This window comes from Pholcus phalangioides, unplaced genomic scaffold (genome assembly GCF_987345545.1).
Source record: "Pholcus phalangioides strain wild (caught in Gottingen) unplaced genomic scaffold, Ppha-v1.0 ptg000015l_1, whole genome shotgun sequence".
Classification (NCBI taxonomy): domain Eukaryota; kingdom Metazoa; phylum Arthropoda; class Arachnida; order Araneae; family Pholcidae; genus Pholcus; species Pholcus phalangioides.
In genome coordinates, this window is record NW_028301608.1 from 48,336,430 (window position 1) to 48,352,858 (window position 16,429).

General features: G+C 36.5%; 1 protein-coding gene across 1 annotated transcript; it reads right to left on the reverse strand.

Annotated features, from left to right (window-relative positions):
• Positions 1–495: 495 nt before the first annotated feature.
• On the reverse strand, positions 496–10,946 carry Alg7 (Alg7 dolichyl-phosphate N-acetylglucosaminephosphotransferase). Its single transcript, XM_089243654.1, has 8 exons — positions 10,628–10,946; positions 9,018–9,135; positions 7,747–7,960; positions 5,663–5,809; positions 5,321–5,405; positions 2,724–2,912; positions 2,213–2,453; positions 496–1,067 (listed from the first exon to the last, which is right to left on the reverse strand). Exons 1-8 carry the CDS (start codon positions 10,801–10,803, stop codon positions 1,002–1,004), a joined length of 1,236 nt encoding a protein of 411 aa, XP_089099780.1. The 5' UTR covers positions 10,804–10,946; the 3' UTR covers positions 496–1,001.
• Positions 10,947–16,429: the final 5,483 nt, after the last annotated feature.

Sequence of the window (16,429 nt, forward strand, 5' to 3'; positions counted from 1 at the left end):
TCCATAATATTTGTTTTCAGCGAAAGAATTCTAGTTAAGTGATGATGAAAACTTTCAATAAAACCTTCTTGCCTGAGAAATTGACACAGAATATACAAATACAAATACAAATACAACGCCACAACAGGCAAATTGCCCAACGAGGTGGCTGACTTAAGAGACATCATGGATCCCCGAGCCCCTACCTACTACTGGGGGGAAGTGAAAGGGGAAGCCTACTATGAAAGGGGAAGTCTGTTTTGCTCTATTCAATCACTCAATTGATTAAAATCATTTCATATTTACAATCTGAAACTTGATTCAGGTTTTTGAATATGAAAACATGAAATGTCTGTCTTTTGAATCTTTGTAAGATTTGGCGTTTAAATGGTACAAGTATTTTTTTTAAATTTGAAATAGGGGGTGTAAAGCTATTTATTTGATAAGAAATTTCTTTTCCATCTCTTAAGCTTCGGCTGAATAAACAGAGAGAGATTCATAAAAAGAAGCTGCAAATTTTCATAATAAAAAAAATAAAAAAATTTATTAAAGCTTATATTAAACATAACAAAACTGTTGAAATAAATGAATTATTTCACCACGAGAATATATTGTACATCTTTGGAGCACATCACACAATTAAATCTTAATTAATCATCTAATTCTGCTCAATCCTTACCAAAAAAGATTTTCTGAGACATTGTTCTTCAAATTATTTCAGATTCCTGATGAATAATTTTGAAGTTTCTTCTGTCATCATTTGTTTGTTTAATATAACACATTTTATGCTTATTCAAAATCTTCTCTGAAAATTTGAATTAATTACTGCTGCCATCAAGCATCTTTAATGCGCAGTAATATTGCATGTCCTTTCATGTGTTTCAAGTAATTTCATCTAATTATGATGCAGAATGTCTTCGATTATCAAAAACTTGGAATATAAACCATGATGATCATGGAAGATTACTAAGTACAATAAAAAGTCTTGTTCTTGATTATTTGCGCAATATGGTTCCAGTCAGTTAAACATCATAAAATATACTGGCCAAGACATATCGAATGAAGAACGCTATGCAAGAGCATATGATCTGGAAAAAGTAAAGATGAATTGTGTTAATAGTTTACTTATGCTGCTACTTATCTTTAGTCTTACAAAAGAATAAAGTTGATTAAATATACAAGGAAACTATAAAGTATTTAGTTGGTGTTTTATATATTTAGGCACATATTGGTTCAATAAAGTATGATTTATGAATTTTTTGGGAATATGACTATTCTATGATATGACTATAACCACATGCTTGGCATAGCTGGGCAAGCACACATTTTAGCACCCTATTCTAATGTTGAAGGAGAGGTTAAAGGGTGAAATTTTAGGTTGCAGCTCTGACTGCAGCAAAAATCACATATATCTGGCACAACTTAAGATGTCTATTTAAACAGAAAACAAATTTCAAATTTTTGTCAATTGATAATTATTTGTCAAATATTCTGTTCATGTTTAATGTGGATGTTCTTGTTTTTAATTGGCAAAGATACAAAGACAAGAAAATGCAAAAACTTATTTTTTTAAATTTAAAAAGTAATTTTACCACACAAATTGCATATCTAAGCCTGTTTTCATCTTTTCGTCACAGTACGATTTTAAAAAATAAATTAAATAGCTGATTATGTTTAAACAACTTCTGCTCATTTTTTCGAGATTCAAGAAATGCAAGATATGCAGAAGACTGGATGTTGTGAAGATATTTATTATTTGAGATGTTAATTTTTTAAGGAAGGAAAAAACTCATCTCTGCCTCTACTGGGAGTCGAACCCGGTAGAGGCAGAGATGAGTTTTTTCCTTCCTTAAAAAATTAACATCTCAAATAATAAATATCTTCACAACATCCAGTCTTCTGCATATCTTGTATTAACAAGTGGAGAGCGACATTCATGTCATATTCAAGAAATAATTCACCATTCTATAAAAGCCACATAGTATACACAGAAATATAACCCTACCCAGCAAAAACACAACCAAGTTTCACAAATTCTCACACTTATTACACTATTTTAAAATATCATATTAAACTGACAAGACTATACTTTAGATTTTTATCGACTATCTTAAGCATCTTAAGACAAGATGATACACAAATTAAATGGCAGAAGAAATGAAGACTAATACAGTAACTATTACTTCATCAAGTAACTGATAAATCTTCTTAAATAGTTGAAAACAAAACTAACCTGTAATAGAAGTAAATATAATGTGAGTGTTCTTTCATTGGTAGGACCTTTCAATTTCAAAAATAGATTGATTAAAGTGAAATTGGAGCTCTCTGCAAAGCCATCATCTTTTTCTGATTCTGTGTATGTGACTAGACCAAAAAATCTCACGAACTGCAAACTGAAGCGTCCTAAAATACCCAATGATGAAGGTTTCAGTTTGACAGTACTTGGATGCAGAAGGTCGGTTTCTACATCATACCTGAAAAATTATCACATGCCAATGTAATTTTGATTGTTTCAGAATATAATAAGAGCTGAATTTATTTTATTTTTTGCAATAAATATTCATTTTGTCAAGATAATTTATACAATTATAATTAGCTTACACAGATGTATATGATGTAAGACTAAAATTTTAGTATACAGAATTGATATTATCAATTGTTTTGACTAATTGTACTGCATAACAATCAGTAGTGAATGGAAAGCTAGAATATTTTTTTTCAAATTTATATTTCTATTCACTCACTTTGGTAGCCTATGACGAGGACAAGGTACAAAATGAAAAAGCTGAGGTACAGAGAATAAAAAGTTGAATATTTGTGGGATGAAAAACAGAATCATAGTCTTGCTGAAATGGCCTAATATTCCCACAACAGCAAACGTCATTCCTGCAAAGTAGCAGTAAGTATCACCGACAAATACAGCAGCTGGATACCTATAGAGAAATCAATGTTATAACTTTTTAAGACAAATGTGAGAGCCTACAAAAATCACTAACATTTGAACAAACATTACAGGCAAAAGACAGCAATGGCTATTCAATGAAGTATCTCTTGAATGATATCAATAAATATAACACAAATAACAGCACAGACTAATAAGGTTTTAGCAGATAACGACTGAAGACTTCTGATTGAAAGTCCTTTTCTCCTCTAAGCTGAGCACGTGAAATGAAAATGAAAAGTTCTTGTAAACTTAGAATATTTATTTTGCAGTGGGAATTAATTCACTATATTCTTATACTTTGTGAAGCATAGCTTGACAAATCCCAGGTGCCAGGTCAGTATGGTGACTAAAAAATTGGTATTAGCACCTGCAATTTTCTATGTGTGATTATTGGTTCCAGAAAAAATACACTTGGCTCCTAAAATATTTGTGGTTGGCACCTACATTTTCATTTTTTTCTTAAATTTGTCAAGTCCCAGTGTAGAGTAAATACTTGCTTACACATGTAATAAAAATGAATATACAGTAGGAACTTCCAAAGCCAGATGAATCCATATACCTGACACTTCGGGCAAATTTTTTTAAACTTAAATTTTGTCTTTCAGTCTTCTCTAATACATAGACCATTTTATTTCTTTTGTGTACCACTTAGTGTTGGCATCTACTGTGATTTTCGAGCTTCTGGGAAACAATGTTGGCAACTGTGCATCTCGATGTGATTAGTCAGAAAGGCAACTTTTGATTGAAAAAAAACTTTTTTTCTTCATTTCATTTATCTGCACTGTACAATTAACCTTAGTGTTTTAGAACTTGTCCAGCACTTTATTTTTTCTGTGAATTTTAAGTGAAGTGTGTGACAAAGTTGGATTTGTGAAAAAGCTAGAATGTGCAACATAAGTGCAAATATTGTGTGGAGAACATGGAATCGAAAAATCTACAGTTAATACAATCAATATCTAGAAACAAAGAAACATCCAAGCAATGACTACAATTTCTTTTAAAGAATACAATTTTTTTTTCTATAGATAACGAGAAACGGTATGTAAATTACAAATTATAGTTTTAATTAAATTATCTGTTACTACATGCATACACATTGCTTTATTAATTTCTTTTGAAGGAAAATATGAATCAAAGTGCTCAAAGAGGTATATTTCTGCTTTAAATATGAAAGAAGATTCCTCATCACAAAATCACCTAGGTCCGAAGAAGTCCGGATTTAAGAGAGGTCCTACTATGTATAAATAAATATATAAAAGGGAGTATTGGATGGGAACTAAAATATAAAAAACATGATTCTTAACCCTTTGACCGACACATCAGAAATCACTAAATCACCTTTAAAATGCCATATTGTCCCCCCTCATGCTAGAAGCACAAATGTGCAATGTGCTTGAAAAAAAATAAAAAAAGAATGACGTTTGAATGTTTACTCTACCCATGTTACTCCATGGAAGTTATTTTCCTAAACTGTTTTGTAACGTTTGTTTCAATAAGAATACACATTTGCATTTCAGACAAAACTTAGATAGCAAAGTAAGGTATGCAAACCAGCTGATAAAATAAATAAAAATTTTGCACATTTGTGCTTCTAACATAAGGGGAGGATGATTACTTTATTAATGCAGTAGGCTTTCTTCCGATTTTCTGGAAGCGCAAAGTAAGTCACTTGTGGTGGCAGAGTGGTCATAGTGATGGACTCGCATCACAAGGTCCCGGATTCAAACTCCACCGGCGCCACAGTGGTGATCAGCAGAAGGTGGTTTTCTGTGGTTCCCAAGTTCAAGGCACAAATGCAAGCCGATCTCCCCATTAAAGAGTCACTAGGTAGTATACATTGCCCATGGCGATAGACCTGAGTTATGCTCAGTTTGGGGGGAAAAAGTGCAAAGTAAAGGGGATGAAAATGTGTGCTCTATTAAGAAATCAAATATAAAAAATATCTGAGCTTGGTGGTGATAAAATAAAAAAGGCTTTTTTTGACTGGATATATATGGCCTTTCCGGTCAAAGGGTTAATTGAGACTCATCCTCTATGACTTTGCTTCAGACGGATTGCAAAACAGTACTAGGATGAGATAACGAATGTGACATCTTCACATGAAAAGCTCAGGGTTCTTCTAAATGTATTCATTTAAACAGTTTTAATTTTTTGCCATCTTAGGTGTGAGTTTTTAACAACAATACTGATAAAATGTGCATTCGAATCTGAAATTCATAACTGCCCTATTAACTGGAAAAACCAGTAGTTCAATAAAATCATACGAGCATAAATTCAATAAATAATATTGTGGCTAAGAGAATATTTTTCACAGTAGTGAAAATGATTTTTCCAGTGATTTTTTAGTAAATTAAATAGACTAAAAAAAATAGAACATAGTAGAAAAAATTCAGTTACCAGTTGTAGTACAATAAAGCAGAGCTGACTGCAAGAAATACTGGCATGAAATATAAAGAAAACAGATGAGCTTGCCAACAGTCCCCTGAAAACAAAGAGTAAAAATCACATACAATGCCAAAAATTATGTACTACACAAAAGTTCATTATATAATATCAATAAAATGATTTCCCTAACTCTATTCACCACATTTAACTGATTAAATATGTGATTTTTTCAACTTTGAATCATCACATTGAACATGAAAATATAAAGGTATTTTTCAAAGTATCTACTTTTATTATTAGTAAGAAAATCGTGATATTAATAACCACGTAGGTTAAGTATAAAGGTGAACCTACCAAATAGTTCAATGATGTTGAAAACTATAATAGAAGCTCCTATTATAGTTGACTGCCCAACTTCCAATCCATTTATACCAGCATAGATATTGATTGCATTGGTACAAAACACAGCCAACATTCCCATGAATAAGTAATAGAGAGGACCTGAAAGAAACCCACACATACACTGGTGTAAGAAATTAAGAGAATTTGCAGACTTGGTTGATTATCTCTAGAACTACTGTATCGATTTTAATGAAATTTGATATGTACATACATTGATACAATACAAAACAAATAACCATTCAATAATTGTAATACACACGCATAATCGTGCGTAACACTCGTTGGAGTCGGAAGGTATGAAACAGCAGTTGCAGAACTAACAAAAAAAAATGGGTTAATAGATGGGTAATTAGGGGTATGGTCCTTACAGATATACGGGTCTCGCAGCGTGATTTCATACTTGAAATAAGGCAGTTTATCATTTCCTGTGGCAATTGGTCCCACTCGTTCAGCAATGCTGTTTTCATTCCCTGAATGGTTCCCGGAGGGGGGGGGGGGGTTGCGAGTTACAATTGCCCCCCCCCCCCAGAGCTCTATAGGGTTAAGGTCTGGAGATCTGGCTGGCCAATCCATCCGGCGAATGTCCTCACTCTCTAGAAAATCGTCGAGCAGAAGAGCTCTATGTGGCCTCGCGTTATCGCCCATTAAAATGAACTCAGGGCCAACTGCACCCCTGAAAAGGCAAACATAGGGCTCCAGGACCTCATCCCTATACCTCACACCAGTCACAGTGCCTCTTTCAAAGACATGGAGAGGTGTGCGGCCATCCAACATGATGCCTGCCCAGACCATTAAACCTCCTCCGCCATAATGGTCGATTTTGCGGACATTGGAGGATAGGTAGCAGGTCCCTGGTTCTCTCCATATGAACATACGGCAAGAATCTGTGCTTAGGCTGAACCGGGACCCATCTGTGAAGAGAACGGTCGCCCATTGATCCATACTCCAATCTCTATGCTCTCTGCACCATGATAAACAGATTCTCCTGTCTGTAGAAGTGAGCGGGACTCAAACAGCAGGTCTTCTTGCAAACAACCCTCTCTCATGAAGTCTTTTGGAAACAGTCACCCTTGATACACGGGTTCCAGTGGCTGCATACAAGTCACGGGAGAGCTGAGAAGCTGTAGCACTCCTGTTATGCCTCGCTATAATCGATAAATGGCGATCTTCTCTGGCCGTCGTGGCTCTTGGACGACCTTGCCCAGGCTTTCTCTCGATGGAACTGTTTCCATAAGTTATGCACGATGCTAGGCGTTAAATTGAACTCTCTACAAATCTGGACTTGAGATTGGCCTGCTTCTAGCCTCCCCACAATTCGCCACCTCATTCCATCATCTAAACGTTGGTGGTGACTCATTTTTACTGTTACAATTTGAAATTAACAGATTGCTGCAAAATAACACCAAGAAATTCGCCGAGGTGTGCTAGCGAACGAAATGTGTCTTAACTTAAGCGCACTTATAAAGCCTGTTTCTCTACTGGCCCCGCCTTTTTCTCTACTGTACGCTTACGTATTTGACGTACAATATTTGCATTTTTGTCTAGAAGCAGTGATTTTACATTCAGCTCAGTTCTTTTCATGAAATTCAATAAAATATGCAAATTCTCTTAATTTATTTCACCAGTGTATATAAACAAGTCTTGCACACTATAATTAAGAAAGTAATTTATCATTAAAATAAGTAGGATTTTATTTTTTTGGTCACTCCCGGTTTATAGTAAAAGGGGGAAAAACTGTTAATTTTTCAATAATCTTTTTCTGATGCTTTTATGAAGTTGGTTGATCCTCATTCGCTGTTACAGGCTTGAAAAAAAATTATAACATTTCTAAAAATACAGGTCAAGTAGAATAATTGATTATGGAAACAAATACACTCACTAATCAATATTTAATGTTCATTCAAAATATGTATCACACAATATATCTCCCCTAATAATCAGTATCTAAAACCTCTATTCATAAAAAAATTTGAAAGCACTCAAGAATTTCAAAACATTTATTTCAAGCATTCACTATGATGCTCAAAATACTCAACCTAAATAAAGATCTTTTCCCAGAAACTGTCTAAATGGCTTTGGAATGATGATAGTGGTGCCATTATATGTGACGTAGTAAACCATCAGCAACGGTAGGGATGCCATGGTCGGCAATAACAGCTTGTGCCTCCATTTCAAGTCCAGAACATCATCAGCGAATCCAAGAAACAACATACAGCAAATGGAGAGAAGAGCAGCAATAAGTTCTACAAACTACGGGAAAAAGATTTTTGGTATACGATTTGATTCATATTAAAGGCTGAAATACATATCTGTATGAAAGAGGTAAAGGGCACTACGTGCATTTTCAACAACATTGAGATATCACTATTAATTTGCTGTACTTTCATTACACTACATACAGGTAAAGGAGAAACTAAGTCCTTATTTCACTAAATGGCAGCTATTCACTTTATAAAACAAGCAAAAATAGAAAGTCCAATAAGAAAATCTTGAAACGGCTCTCCTGTAAAATTTTCATTTTCGGCACATGGTGCCCTTTACCTCCAACACACAGATATGTGTGCATATATAATAATAATAATACATAAATTCTGATGTAAATTTTTAAAAATCATGTGGCTTGCACACACACACTTAGAGGACATTATGCAGGCTTTATGCATGTAAATTAGAAAAAACTAGGATGTGCTGAGCATAGGCAAGGAAATTGCCTGTAACTAGACTGGGCAACCGGGAATCTGAGCTAAATGGTTGGCATAAAAAATTACACCCATTTCGCATAATAATAATCCTTTTAAGGAAGCCCACAGAAAAAGTTTGCCCCCAGGGCCTTGAGAAGGCACCCTAAGACCCTGTATTGGAAATTTTAATTACTTTTTTTACAGGAAAAAGTACTATCAATAGACTCAATCATGAAGCATTATCCACAGGAAAAAAATCATATAATTTCTAGACAGAATAATTATAACTGAAAATTAGAAAATAACATTAGATATAAAATAGGCAGACACTCTGGCAGTCGAGTGGTTAGGGAACTAGCTTCTCATTGTGCAGGTCTGGGTTCGAATCCCGGTTCGGGCATGGATGTTTACTAACACTAACAAATTCCCTGCACGGATCATGCTGATCCCTTGGGAATACGTGCGGATCACATTATTACTAAAAAAAAAAAATCCCCCTGCTAAGCATAAAATTCAAATAATCCATTCTATTAAGAACGGATGGCATTCTAAAGTAAAAATATTTTGAATGCCAATTGACTTACAATAAAAGAAATATATATATATATATAAAAATGACTTCTTACCTCATGATGAGGAAAATCGTTTGAATTTTTTGTCCAATAATGTATAAAAGGTACAGGTATGAACAGGAACATTAAGATGAGGAACACGCACCCAGCAATGACACCAACTGCTTCAGGACTTGATTTAAAAATGTAAAAGAATAAAAATAAATATTTTCAAGGAATGATAAATATACATAAACAGCCAATAACGAATTTTGATTGATAACTTTCCCTTGATTATAATTACACAAGCACACTAAGATTTTAAATAAAAATATTATCAACTATAAGATTTGTTGTAACTTTTCATTCTTCAATTTCACACAGGGTAAATTTTAAGTACAATTTTTCCATATTTATCGCATAGTAAACAAAATATATATGCCACAACAAGGCCCAACTGAAACAAATTCTGCCATCTCTTACTGGGAATCTTTCGAATCTCAACGTTTGGAAAAAGAAAATTGCACAAAAATAGGGCAAATGGCTCACCCCATGGGCAGAATCATCGTATTAGCATCTGCTCTAAACACTGCAATGATTTTAAAAAAAACTGATGCAATGTTTATTACATCTCATTGCAATAAATGTCACTCACCTTCCTCTAGTGATGTTTATTGCAATCATAGGTAACCACTAGTGCTTATTACAGCACCATCTTCACACATGGAGGCTTTGAGCATCAATCGCATAGAGCAGGGGTTCTCAAAGTGTGGGCCACAGTGTCCTGTCCTGGTGCACCGACAACCTTTTTCAGAGGTGCCGCGGAGCGGTGATGTTGACAAAGGTTCTTTAAAGTGGTTCTTTATAAAATTACTCTCGGGAGTTGTAGATTGATTAGAGAAAAGGCTGTGTGGGTGAAAAAAGTTTGAGAACCCGTGACAAAGGGAAACCTCTATGACAATGAGATTTGGCACATTGGTTTTGGAGAACAAGCACATAAATTTGAAAATGTTACCTCCACAAAATACCAGATAGGGACTTCCGTACATAACTTAGCCTAGGGCACATAATACTATAAGTGTTATTCTGTTCCATAAAGGGTTTATGGGGCTATAAAAAAAATGGCTCTTTGCATGTGGTTTTCTAACAAATTGGTGCGTGCCATGGCGTCGAATATGCGTATCATTCGCTCAAAAAACACTGACATCTATCTCAGAGTTTAAGCTACGGTCGCATTTTTAGCAAAATGCAAAAGAAAATCTTAGAATGTGGAAGTGATAGCCACTTTTGGAAAAATGCGTGCAGGAGGTACTGAACGAGTAGACATCCAACAAGTAATCATTACATTAGCATTGTAGCATTTTGCTGAAGCTTTTCTCCCCGCTTTCGCTTTTTTGTGAAAGGAATTTTTTATCTAGCTTAAACCCTGATCTATCTTCCAAGTAGGAAGTAAAGGTGGCAGATACCTGAATGTTTTTTTTCTTTCCTGTGTCTAAAATTTCGATGAAAACAGCAATTAAATAACTTATTATCAGTTTTTTAGACTATTTTTAGGACAAAAAAAATTTTTTTGCACTTATTTTTCAGATGAAATTTCATACTTTGAGACACTTATCGTAACTTGATACTTGGTTAATACCGTCTTTGATTATACGAAATATACTTTGAAATAAAAAAAACCTTACATTTCATGAGGGTCTTTCTTACTCATGTCAACTCCCTTCAACCTGGCTCTGATGAACATGTCTCTGAATTTCGGGATGACTCTCGATGTCAATACGAACCCGGTCAAAGAGAAGACAATACTCGCTCCGAGTGATTGAGCGATTTTCATCGCCGCTGGCGAGTAAATATGAATCATTTTTAATCGAATTTGAATTTATTTGGCGCTCGATTCAAGAATGGCTTTCCAGTTTACATGACGGAGAGTCGAGTGAAACTAGAAACGCTTAGTTACACATCATCAGTCGCTAATGTTTACATTTTTTTGTGGAAATCGCTGATATAGGACGGCTTTGACTGGACAATCAAGGACGTTGTTATGATTAAAATTTCTCATAAGGAAAGTCTTTTGATTGAAACCATGACCATATTATCCGTTTTCCAAAAAAAGTTCCCTCTTCTTAGATTTTGTTCTTGTAATAATAATTCTGAAATTAATTGCGAACCTTCATGAATAATGAAGTTATTTCTTTCACTTTTCAACTTTTTTTTTCCGTTCTGAACTTTCATCGATTATGAAATTATTTCTTTTATTTCAATGAAAATTGCCATCTATCAACAGGTAGGAAAAACTTAAGTTGTTTGAGCTTCATCACTAGATGTCAACTCAAGTACCATATTATAATCGATTACAATATATTTTATCGACGTTTAGAATTTCTATCGGCAGATGGCACTGCTCCATGATATCGACCTCGAACCAGAATTTATGGATGGGTAATAAAGTTCGCTTTCTTGACAATAAAAATGTGTTCACTTCTATCTGAACAACGAGGTGGCTAGAATATTTAAAAATAAAAAACATGGCGTGGAATATCGCCTTCATGCTTGGTGCCCCCCGAGACAATTATCATTTTTTATTTTCTCATGCAAAAATTCACTATAGAAGAACCAGTAGAAATTCTTGCTGGGGGGGGGGGGGGGGAAGCATCAAAGATTCCAGCCTAGGTGCACTGCTGGATGTGAGAGCCGTGCCTATGGTGTTGTTTAAATGTCTCTCGCCACCTTAGCAGCTGAAGCCCCCCCCCCCGTGTTTTGCCCATGTGACGGCCGTAATCAAACTGTATGGAAATATGATATTTTAAAGAAATATAAGCAAATATTTTCAAGTTTTGGTCATCTTGAGGGAGGTAAGCAGCCCCCATGCCCTCTCCTTCTGCGCGCCTTTGTCCCTAAGGACGCTATATATTTAAGGTAGGGGTCCCGAAAAAATCATGTCTGTCCAGGGCCCGAATTTGTGAGGAACAACCCTTGACTGTGGAGACATTTGTTAAAGTTATGAAACGCTACCGTCTCTACTTCAGCACGTCACGCAGCAGCGCGGGAAATAAAGAAAGCAAAGTCGTGTCTCCTGTGGGGTATACGGTCGCGCATTCACTGTATTACAAGAGGACCGAGCATGGATCCCCACAAAAATCCTGGGGCATAGGACGATTGTTATCATTGTTCATTTTATCTATCCTGGGGTCCGCCAAAGGTCACATGACCAAGGGCCATGATGTTGGATATAGGGGTCATCAACCTTTCTTGAGTCTCGAGCACTGCCCGTGTCAGTCATCAAAACGAAGTGCACCCCTTATGACAACTTTGGCATGAGCATGCGTGGAATCTGCATATTGTAATCCTTGGATTAAGTTTTTACAGGGTGTTTAATCGATCGAGTGCTTGCGAGCACGAAATAAGACACGGGCATTGGTCACTCTTGATGCTTCCAGGAGCACCATGATGCTCGCGAGCAACAGATTGAAGATGACTGCAGTAGGATATGGGGGGTTCGGAAATTTATGCACCCATCCTTCGGGAACGCTTTGATATCTTTCAGGAATAAGGGTCGGGACGTGTCCGGCCCTTCAATATAGGACATGGAACCGGGGCTCGACTCCCGTTGGAGACAGCAAACTTTTCATTCCGAGTTGACCTCAGCATAACCGGACAAGAAAAGTCTGTCTTCATCATGTGTTATTGCAAGCATCTTTGACCTGTTGCTCACGAAAACTACGGTGCTTCCTGAAGTACCAGAGTTGTCGATGTTTGTGTCAGATTTCGTGCTCACAAGCACTTCATCAACGTCCCAATTGAACACCCTGTACGACTTGCATTCATGTATAAAAATCATTCTGATTTCAAACATGCGTTTCTCAAACTTGCAATAACGGCGCTCTTCTTTCGATGATGGATACCGGCAGTGCTTGCGACAAGAAAAAGGTTGAAGAGCTCTGTATTAAGAGTCATTCAAGTATTACGTCAGCATCGATGGGGTTTCGGTTTTGCTGAATTTTGATGACAAGGGGTGGGGGGGTTTGAAATATTCTTACGTCATCAATAACCTTTTATAAAAATATGAAATATTCTTAATGGCATCTTACTCAGTGTGCCAAAAACGAGAAAAACCTTTCGCTAGTTTATGAGCACCTTAACTAACATTCTCCCTATTGATAAATCCCCATAAATCCTCTACAGAGCAACTTTAGTGATCTCTATATGTTCCGCGGATCCTTCAAGTGATCTAGAAATGTGTCGCGGATCGCTTAAGTGCTTTGGACGTGTGCCGCGCGTCACACAAGTGATTTGTGATTATACCACTACTACTACTAAACCACACATGCACCTCGTCCATAGTCCTCTGCGGAACCTCTAACGAATTGGTACATGCGGGAATGTGTGTGTACGTGTAGTGAAACCTGACGTGAAGTTTGTTTCTGTGTAATGCTTGTTATGTGTCGTGCTGCCATCTGCCACCAGTTTTTCTAACTGTGAGTGAAGTGTAATGATTGAATAATTTATCGTTGTAGGCGTGTTGCTCTCTGTGGCGAGACTTTTTAATGGGGAGATCGGCTCGCATTTGCGCCTCGAAGTTGGGAACCACAGGACACCAACTTCAGCCGACCACCACTGCGGTGACGGTGGGGTTCGAACCCGGATCGCCGCGATGCGAGTCCGTAATTATGACCACTCGACCACCACAGCGGCTGTGATTATACCGCAGACCACTTAAGTAATATGAGAATGTGCCGCGAGCAGGGCCACAACTACATGTTTGATCAGTCGGGGCAAGCACGCATTTTGGCGCCCCATCATAATGTTGAAGGGGAGGTTAAAGAGTGAAATTTGTGGCCCCTCTAGTCCGGCGCCCGGAGCACCAGACTCGCCTGCAACCCCCTCCCCCCCCCAGTTGCGGCGCTGGCCGTGGATACCTCGAGTGATGTAGAACTGCACTGGGGGCCGCTTAACTGCTCTAAAACTATGCCACACGTCACTCAAGAGATCTCTATGTGCCACGGACCACTTGAGTGTTTTGGAACTGTGTCGCGGGTCACTCAAGTGATCTGAAACTGTGCCACGGATCACTCAAGTGATCTGAAACTGTGCCACGGGTCACTCAAGTGATCTGAAACTGTGCCACGGGTCACTTAAGCTATCTATGTCAGGATGGCCGAGCGGTCTAAGGCGCCAGACTCAAGGTTGTACTTAAGCTATCTGTAACTGTGTCGTTTAATTCATTTTTACAGAATTAGGTTTAAAGTGGCGGAAGTACAGTCAGATAACCCGAAGGCCCACGGGCCAAATGAATTTAGCATCCATGGCTTAGAGTGTGGGTCGGAATGAATTTCTTAAAAATGAATTTTGAGTTCTTAGCCTTCAAATAGCATGGAAATAAACAGAATTTGATTATAATAACATATTTATTTATTTATCCGAAATTTTCATTTTTAAAAATATTTCTTGCATCAAAAAAATAAATTTTTAATTGTCTGACGGGGCACGAACCCCGCCTATATCCCCACGCGTACGTCTCTGCTTGATCCCAGTATGCGTTTGCAGGTAGGGGCTGAGCTGACGAAATTTTGCTGATAAAGGGGAGGGTTAGAGATTTCCTAACTTTTGCTGACAAGGGATGGGGGTCAAAAATAGCTAAAAATCTGCGGACGTAATACTTGAATGGCCCCTAATGAGCTAAGAAAAATCTCTCTGTACACCAGTAGTAGATGTTTGTCTACCCCCATGGAGGCTGCCGTTAGGCACGCTGGTTCGATCCTGGTGAAAGACATAGATTACAAGTTCTTTACCTGTCTCACCTGAGGTGACCACTGATAGATGTCACCTTCATTTCTGACCCAACTCGATCGGTAGTAAATTGCCGGATGGCGATATTACCGGAATTGGTATGAGGTAAAGTAGTAGTAGTAGCAGCCCCCCCCCCATGCAAAAATGGTATATATATATATACAAATATATATATATATATACATACATTGAGTACATGTGCTTTGCTCCCCCTGGAAAATGTCCCTCCCCCCCCGGAAAAAGTTGAAATGACGGCCCTGAGAGTAGTAGGCATCTTGTAAAATTCTGATGCCTCCACTCTCGAATTTAAGAGACATACGCGTTTTTGGAGGGGGAATTGGGGCTCATGCAGTACCTACCCAAGATGACCGAAAATTGAAAGAAAAATTTCAAAAAAAAAAGTTGTACTATTGAGAAAAAATATATTTAAATGCTGTTTCTCTCTCTCTCTCTCTCTCTCTCTCTCTCTCTCTCTCTCTCTTTCTCTCTCACTAATTTTCCGTAAATTTTAAACACTTTTAAAAACCAAATTTTCCTGGAGAAATTGTTATGCTCCTCCTCAAAACACAAATTACCCTGTGCGCTCCTCTCTCAAAAGTAAACTGCTTACGCCCCTATCCCTTTTCCCATGACGTACTTTTTATTATCCTTCGAAAAGGGAACTCTCCTATCCACGTGGCGGAATCCCAAATAATAAGAACCTGGTCTAAAGCAGAGATTTTCAACCTCCGAGACAGTGCAGGCCCCAAAAAAAAAAAAAAAATTCCATGAAACCCAACGGCCAACCAGTCACTGAGGTATCTAGATTCACATCGTGGAATCTTAACGGGCGTACCCGACGAGGTCCAGGGCTCCGAGTCAAATAGTGAGCCTTGCATTTTGGAGCATTTTATTTATTTTGAAATAATCTTTTCATTAAATATGAATTCTCATTAATTCTGAAATTATCTTCTCATTAAATACGAATTCTCAGTGATTCTGATATTTTTTCATTAAATATGAATTCTCAGTTACCCTGAAATTAAATTTGATATGAATTCTTTTTGTGGTTCTGAAATTATCCTTTCATTGATGTGAATTTTCATTTATTCTGAAATTGTCTTTTCATTAACCCTACAATGCATGATTTTTTATTTTGAGCTGATAATTTTTTCCATAATTAATGAAGCCTGTAGAAATTTTAAAAATATTTAAAAAAATCTATTCCGAATTGTATTCCTTATACAAGGTCTCAAAGAGGGCGTACAGATGACGTAAAATCGCATATAAAATAAATGTATTGAAGTATTATTACTTTCCAAATATATATACATAACTACCTTCTTTGTGATTCAAATTATCGATAGAAAAAAAATTGGGTTGCAAACTTTTAAACGTAAAAAAAAAATGAAATGCAAATAAATCATTTCGACTCTAAAGTCCACGATTTTCTTTTATGACCGATTACAGAAGAAATTATCTTTTGATATGAATTCTCATTGGTTCTGAAATTACCTTTTCATTGAATGTGAATTTTCATTAATTCTACAAATTATCTTATGTGAAATTATCTTTTCATTAATTATGAAATTATCTTTTCACTGAATATGAAAATTGTCATTAATTCTGAATTTATATTTTCATTAATTCTGAAATTATCTTTGCATTAAATAACAATTTTAATTAATTCTGAAATTATCTTTTCATTTTATATATGAATT

Bases quoted from the DNA above. Each gene is read 5' to 3' on its own strand.
- Alg7 (XM_089243654.1), bottom strand. From the start codon at position 10,803: ATGATTCATATTTACTCGCCAGCGGCGATGAAAATCGCTCAATCACTC. The intron at 2,913-5,320 runs GTAACTGAATTT...ATTTCTCTATAG, and splicing joins GCTTTATTGTACTACAACTG to GTATCCAGCTGCTGTATTTG. The intron at 1,068-2,212 runs GTTAGTTTTGTT...TACTTTTTCCAG, and splicing joins TATATTTACTTCTATTACAG to ATCATATGCTCTTGCATAGC.